Below are 7,723 nucleotides of genomic sequence, written 5' to 3'. Positions count from 1 at the left end.
GGACCCCTCTGCTCCTAAAAGTTGAAGGATTTTCGCAAAATTTTTTGACTTGTCGTAAAATTCTCAAACTTGAGCTGTTGGTAATTCTCAAAAGTTTAGCAACATAAATTACTTTTTTTAATGCGAAAATATGCAACACGGACAGGAGTTGCTGCATCGTCTTGTAGATTCGTCTATCGAATAATCTATTTTTTGCATGCACTTGAATGTTGAGTATGAAACACGAAAGGGTGCAGGGATTGCAACGTACAGAAAATGACAAGAACTAGCCAGACTGCACACTATGGACGAGTATGGTTATGATGATTATGATTAAAGTGCATAACTATAATGCAATATTCTATACAGTTTACAATTTAAAACATATTATGTAAGATCATAAGCTAATTCAAGTAAATGAGCAATGAAAATGGTGTGATTAAGAGTAATAACTGCGCGAAACTTCGGGTCAAAAGTGGTTTTTGAAAGGAAAGCAAAATTGATACACCTGGCATAAGGGAAAAATGGGACAGGACCGGTTTTTTGGAATGCAAAATAAGAGAGAAAAGTTTTGAAAGCATTTGATTGATGTGGTTTTCGAAATGATAAACATAAGCGTTTGATGAAAATTTTGTATGTAAGCACATATTACGTCTGAAATACAGACAGCAAACTAATTTAGCAGATGATTACCAAAAATTCAAAGCAATCTTCATCTTATGATTTAGCTCGATTTAGCTTTGATATTATGATTAAGATATGAAACTCTACATTATTTATAGAATTAATTTGAAAAAAGCATCCACAAGTTGACCTGTGGAGTAGGGTGGCAACTCCCCTTTTTCAATGCAGCAGAAGATATAAGTGAAGTTATTTGTAGGGTTAGGGGGGGGGGGGGTAATGGAAGCATCTTTAGAAATCAAACAACTTCCTCCCTCTAAATTTCTTTTCAGCTAGAAAACTTTCAAATTTTATGTTTTCCATCAAAATCTTATTATCAAACGCCAGACATGCAAGATTGCACTCCCTCTCTGTTCGCAAAGAATTTCGTTGAGTGGAATCTACCCTTGTTAATGTAGAAATCAAGCACTCCTTACAGTCCTTATGTGTTGAAGTAAAGCCAGAAGTTAAAGTAAATACGTCGCCCCTGTTAGTTTGAATCCCCCCTTTCCCTCCAAAACAATGTTGTATTTCAGTTCTATCATTTTTGTTTAAAAATCATACACTCAACATACTGATTGATTCTTAAATACTTGAAGCTTTGAGCGTTTATGACACACTGACGGAGAGTGCTCGGTACTGACAAAATCATCAAAGTGCTTTGGAAAAAAGGCGCTTTCTTTGCTGAACGTTGCTGACTTCGGTGAATTTTGATTGCTTTCCCGAAAATCAGCAACTATTTTCACGCATTGAACCTCGTTCAAGTTTACACATCGTTCCTTAAGGTCTTCTCTCACTGCTTGAACTTTAGACAGTGCTGTGACAACATTTTGTCTGGAAGATTGAAGTCAATTTCAAAATTATGTTTATTGGCTTTAAAATTTCCACCAGCAGGTAATTTATAAAAATTAACATCCCCTCGTCCACACCCTCTTCTAGCTGATGCAGCAATCCTTCGGCCAAGCCACTGTCTTTGCCATTTAGACCCCATTGTCTTGTTTTTAAGATAATTTTCAGCGCTTGATTTTGCAATATCCTATATTATCTGTAGGCTCAAGGAGTTCGTGTTTTTTAACATAACAGAAAATAACATTCCTACTTTGACAACTCCTGATTTAAGCAGTGCGTGTCTATATGCTACAATATTGTCTCCAAAATCGTTCTTCGCATAATTTGTGATTTGAAATGCCCTGACCAACGTGTTCCAGGCAGACGTTCCAGCAACTTTTCTGTGGAGCGCCCAAGTAGTGCCAAGTTTTTGCTTAGCAGCGAACAGGTTTTTTGAGCGCAAAACACTATCTTGAGTCCTAAATGGGTAATAAGAGACCCCAATAACCAATTTTCTTTCCACCAGTATTAGCTTCACTCAAATCCCATTGGTGGCAAACAGCTAGCTCAAAGTTGCTCCAGGGGTGGCATTGCCCTTGGCCCCCATCTGCTACCATAGAAAAAAATCCAAGAAAAGTGCTGAACTCTTTTGCGCAGAATTGCTAAAATCCAAATCAGACAGAATAATTATTATTTAACATCAAATTGCAAATAGTGTAGCGCCTATATGTTATATAGGTTTGCTATTCTATTAGTTGTACCAAGATTGCTGCTAAGAAATTGATATATTCAATAGCGTAGTCAGGTTGATGTAGCCTGTGTCCCAGACCCCTAACTTGAAAGTAGAGGAGGACTGGAGCACAGGCTAGGTTGATGAAATTTAGGGGTCCCTTTGAAACACAAGAAAACGCCCTTTTTCAAAGAGACTTTGTGCCATTGCCTTCCTCACTACGCTACAGCAAACATTATGATGAAATGTTTATTTGACCACGTCTTGAATTTTAGACCACATCCATCGTGTTCTTTCTAGTGATCGTTTTAAATATCCTATATTATCTGTAGGCTCAAGGAGTTCGTGTTTTTTATCATAACAGAAAATAACATTCCTACTTTGACAACTCCTTATTTAAGCAGTGCCTATCTATATACTACAATATTGTCCCTTAAATTGTTATTCGCATAATTTGTGATTTTGAAATGGCTGTGGCGGGAAAGGACTGTCTCGTTGTGAAAACGAGAAGTAATGTCTTCGTAAACAAGAATAAGAACATGGCTGAAAAAACATCAATTGATGCCAGATAAGTATTCGTAAGTTGCTAGTTTTATCGACCTTTAAATATTCTAGGAATAAAAACTGTCTGTAGAGTTTTCCTGCTGTCCTTTGTGAACCCAAGAATAATAATTTTGATAATTCCGAGACCAAGAAGATGCCCCAAATTAAGGGACAAAACTTTCTTCTCAAGTGTTCTAGTGAACGTTCTCTTGCTAATAAGACACCCAGCGAAACATGATACCTACTCAGATTCGCCCTACATTCTTGAAGTACAAGTGCTCATATCCCTACTTTCACCATCATTAATGCATGCTACGTCACAAGACCTCCAAACACTTTCAGTGCTGCCAGAACAGAATTCAGTTTTACGCTGGGGATAGCAATGGGGAGGCAATTTCAAATAGTTTATTTCTTTATAAAAGTAACTGAATGATTAATTGTTGTTTGTAAGGGCTGTATCATCAAACTGCACAAGAATTATAATCAGGGATGTCATGTTCAAAAGTTTGGTGAAGGCTGCCATATGGTTGGTAGCAAAAAAGATGCAAAGAAGACATTCTAGAGATGGCAAGAAAATGCATATAAATATTTACAACATACTCTAGACCAAGAAAGATCCTGGGCAACATTCATATCTCCCATATCTTAATTAGGTTAATAGGACAGTCTGGATTAAACTTAGGTAAAAGTAGAAATACACTTACGTTCAAAAAGTATTGGGACGAATTCTATAAACGAATTATGGCATTCCGTTGGATTCGGTTTTGCAACGGAAACTTTTTCAGGTTTGGGCAGTCTATCTACAAATAATCTAGGCCTACGTTTCCCCAAAATGGAATAAAAAGTTAAGAAAATGCTTCAACTTATGAAGCATAGCCAAGAAAACACAGGATTCTTTCGATTTTCCTGATTATAACAGCAAAATATGCAGAAGGGCTGAATGGCCTAACAATGGCAGAGTCACATGACCTTCCAAAAACTTTAGAGCTGTCCAAACAAATAAAACTCTTAAATTTCACGTTTGCATAGCAAAAAAAATTATAAAAGAAATTATAAAATCAAACTTTTAAGCTTCAAAAAAGTTTACTTCATCGACGAAAATGCTACAATTTTATTAAATTATTGCATTTATTCAAGCTACTTTTAAAATTGCGTAACATTCAAGGAGAAGCCATTTGTAATCATCGTCAATGATTAACTTTTGCTTTGAGAGAGCATTTTCTTCATATAACGTTGGAAAATTTGTATTTTTCATGACTTTTATAGCCATGGTTTTGTTTATGTTCCATTATTTAGCTTCTTTTTACATGACAATATGATGTCTGGTAAGGATTCAAACCTATTACTTCGCAGTTCCCTCAGAAATGACCTTTCGTCCCTCTGCGACGTAAACTTCTTCGGTCTGCCAACCTTGGTAAATTTTCTACTGTTCTTGTAGGGAAAAACTTTTACACACATAAAAGCTGCACTCAATGAGCAGCGGACAATAGATGCATATCGCGAAATCCATTTGCTTTATTTTAGTAGAAAGCAATTTGTAAGCGCTTCTCTTAACTCAGTTCTTGAATTTCAAGAGCCTCCAGGTTTTCGTCTCAAGGCCTATAGAAATTTTATGGTCAACGTTTTTTTAATTGTTTGGCGTACATAAAATGCATCGAAACATCAATAATGTCTTGTGAAAGTTTCATAGAAATAGCTGCTATATTTATTTAATGGGAAAGATTTTAAAAAAGTCTTTCCAAGTTTGTTGCATAAAATGTCTTCGAAATTTTGAAGTGTGTCCCAATACTTTTTTAACGTAAGTGTAGAAATTGAACAGCAACAAAAACAGCCAGCATCTGTACAAGATGCTGCAAATATTAGTTTTTAAATGAGCAACTACCGACTGTTGCAAAAGCTACACCTTTCTCTCCCTTGCATTTCTCTTAATTGCAGTGAATGAAACACCTTGCATCCTTCCAATAATTCTATGAAATGGCACCTCTAACAGTAAATAGTTCAAAATTACCCAAAAACTGAAAATAATTGGTATGCATAGGCCCCTGGCCCCCATACCAGCATGCTGCTGTCATGCAATCTTCTAATAGATTTTTGTGAAATTTTTTATCTATGGTTTTTGCAACTATTTTACTTTATTACAATTATTACTATCATATTGTTGTAAAACAAATTTTTTAATAAATAAATTTTTTTAGTGCAACACATTATGTTTTTGCCAGGGTATTCTATCTTTTGCTAGTTCACAAACTTCTTTCCATTCGATTTTATATATATCCTTTTATATTCTTCATTCTTGTATGCTAAGGCTAGCTTTGCAGGGGTTTGTTCTGGTAAACAAAGTGCATGTCCTAACCATCTAAGCTAATATTTTTTTATATTCTTGCTCCATGGAGTTTTATTGGTTTGTTGGTTGACATCATCATTTTTCATTATTTTTGGATTGATTATGTTAAAGATGTATGTTCTTAATCACAACTATGTTGTAGGTAAATTGAAGATGATCATCCCATGAAGGTAATTGCAAGATGTCTTCTCAGGCAAGTTCATCATCAAAGGAAGTGATAACAAGCAAGCTAGTACGATTATCAGATTGCAGCCTACATAATAAAACATTGCTTGGTGGAGAGCTTTTAAAATGGATGGACATTGTGGCCTGTTTAGCTGGTATGACAATATATCAGAGTAATTTAGTAGTCACAATGCAAATAGAATTTCAGTCAAAGCTTTTGATATTTTTAAACTTGTCTTATTGAAAATACTACAATACGAATTTAGGCAGCTTATTTGTGGCCCTTGAGGCTCTTACTTGGCTCACTAAATGAGAAGAAAAGTAAAAGAAGGACATGTAAAAAAACACTTTTGACTATGTCCCACTACAATTTAAGGTTGGAAAACTCATATGTATAAGAATGGTAAATATGAGTTAAAAAATTACTTTCAGTGGACCTCTGCATCAGTCACAACTCAAGGTTTTGTTGTAAAACAGTTTTTGATAGTGGTTGAAAAACCTGTATTCTACATTGTGTGTAAAATAGATTGAAAGGCCATCCCAATTTTTTGCTCTTGTGTAGTGCTGTTTAAGCTAAAGTGTTATTCATTTTACATTTTTGGGAATAAATGTTTATCGATAATTTAAAGCTCATCTCTTTCAGCTGAGAAACATGCCGAAGTTCCTTGTGTAACTGCATCTGTGGATGACCTTCATATTGAGCACAGTGTCAGGTGACTATCCGTATTCATTAGAAAGCTATATATTCTGAAGGAAAATAAGTCTTAAATGCCCAATTTGCTTTTAATAACATACAAGCATGGAAACAGCGGTGCGGGTTAAAGTTGAAATTGATAGTTGAAATTGTTCACCACACCACTGGAAGAAAGAATTTTCATAAATTGGTATTTTAAAAGAAACACCATAATTCTATGATATAAAAAGTGATACAATGTTGATTTTATAGATACATGAGGTTAACAGTAAAATTTCAGTTATTTACACTTGCTTGAAGAAGTATTCCTGCTGGAAAAATTAGCGCCTCTATTTTGTTTTGGGTGGCATTTATTCAGCAGGGTTACTTATTTGGTCATTAACTGTATGCATAGAATTTGCTTTAGCATTACTTTAGACAACCAGTTCCTGAAACATCTCTATGCTGTATATTTATGCAACATAGTTTTTTTATACAATTGCTCAGAAAATCATGGTGTTTACTTTCGAATTTACATACAGATGTGGAATGGTTGTCAATTTGAAAGCTCGTGTAAACAGAGCATTTAATACCAGTATGGAGGTTGGTCTTCAACTACTCTATATTCCTCTACATATTTCTATATTTTTGATATCCTTTTGAGAATTTATTGATTGAAATCCTATGCATGAGCCTAATTCATTTTTTGTTTTTCATACCACAAATCGTTCTATTTGTCTTGAAATATTTCCATAAATCCAACTCAATGACATTAATATATGATCTTTTATAGCTCTTATAACGATTTTTGTTTCAGATTGAAGTACATACTAAGAGTGAAGATTTATCTACTGGAGATTCAGTTAGAGTCTGCAGGGTAAATGTTTGTTGTAAAATTAAAAATACTCCAAAATCAACGCAAAAATAGATGAAGCTCTAAACAGGACGACTACCAGCAGCGATGAACTCCTTTGTAAAATTTGTACTTTTTGCAAGCTCCTTGAACTTGCTTTGCGTTTTGAGCGGTTTGAATGATATCACCAGCTAGGGCGACAGGTTTTTTGCGAATGTTTTTGGTTTATGTTCCTTAAAAATTTCTTGACTGTAATTTTTCTTTAACTTCTTTTAACTTCTTTGCTGAATACTCAGCGCCATCTGCCTAGGGGACCAGATAACCTTTCATCTAGGATCGTTAATCAATCTGATAGCAACACAATCAATTTATTTAATGAAAGTATTCCTCCACGATGTAGTTATGACCTAATATTAAGTTCTGCTTTTTGAAGATACTATTTGTGCATATGTGAGTTTTTGATATCATGCAGAGTTCATTATATCTACAGGCATTCTTCACATTTGTCACCCAGCCTGACAGCAATGGAAAGCGAGTAAGGAAAAATTTTGGCAGTCTGTTTATATTTTGCGATTTTACCGTTGAAACATCTGATGTGTCTCAATTTGAATGAGCATTGTGTAGATGTTTGTGCTGTGCTTGGTTACATTCACAATTCAAATGATTTATTGTACTAAGTTTTTTATAAGCAGAAGGGATGAAGTCATAGGATTACAAAAATCATGATATTTAGTTTTACTTAGTTTGCCTGTTTATATATTATGTCATTTATTGGTCAGGGCTTGTAGTAAGGGGATAATCAAAATTGAAGCGAAGACATTTGGCTTTTAGCGGGCTGAAATGTGCACTTAATTGGAAAAAATCATTGAAAAACTTTCCTTTGTTTTACTGTTAGGGTAGACGTTTACTTTTTCTGTTCTTAGTGCAAAAAAAGATTTGATTATTATC

At 34.7% G+C, this 7,723-nt stretch overlaps 1 protein-coding gene across 3 annotated transcripts in view; it reads left to right on the top strand.

Annotated features, from left to right (window-relative positions):
* Positions 1–7,723, top strand: part of LOC135686704 (acyl-coenzyme A thioesterase 11) — a 93,557-nt gene that overhangs the window by 23,785 nt on the left and 62,049 nt on the right. Inside the window, exons 1-7 of one of the 3 annotated variants that reach the window (XM_065202997.2) lie at positions 2,756–2,775; positions 3,192–3,307; positions 5,227–5,404; positions 5,893–5,962; positions 6,465–6,525; positions 6,740–6,799; positions 7,266–7,310. In XM_065202997.2, coding sequence (XP_065059069.2) covers positions 5,266–5,404; positions 5,893–5,962; positions 6,465–6,525; positions 6,740–6,799; positions 7,266–7,310 — 375 coding nt within the window. In that variant the 5' untranslated portion in view covers positions 2,756–2,775; positions 3,192–3,307; positions 5,227–5,265. Of the gene's footprint in view, positions 1–2,646; positions 2,776–3,191; positions 3,308–5,226; positions 5,405–5,892; positions 5,963–6,464; positions 6,526–6,739; positions 6,800–7,265; positions 7,311–7,723 lie in introns of those variants that run through there. The other 2 variants (XM_065202996.2, XM_089108989.1) reach the window with 2 other exon arrangements.

Source organism: Rhopilema esculentum, chromosome 6 (assembly GCF_057945365.1).
Source record: "Rhopilema esculentum isolate cy_ngs chromosome 6, ASM5794536v1, whole genome shotgun sequence".
NCBI lineage: Eukaryota > Metazoa > Cnidaria > Scyphozoa > Rhizostomeae > Rhizostomatidae > Rhopilema > Rhopilema esculentum.
This window is presented reverse-complemented; position numbering and strand designations above follow the sequence as displayed.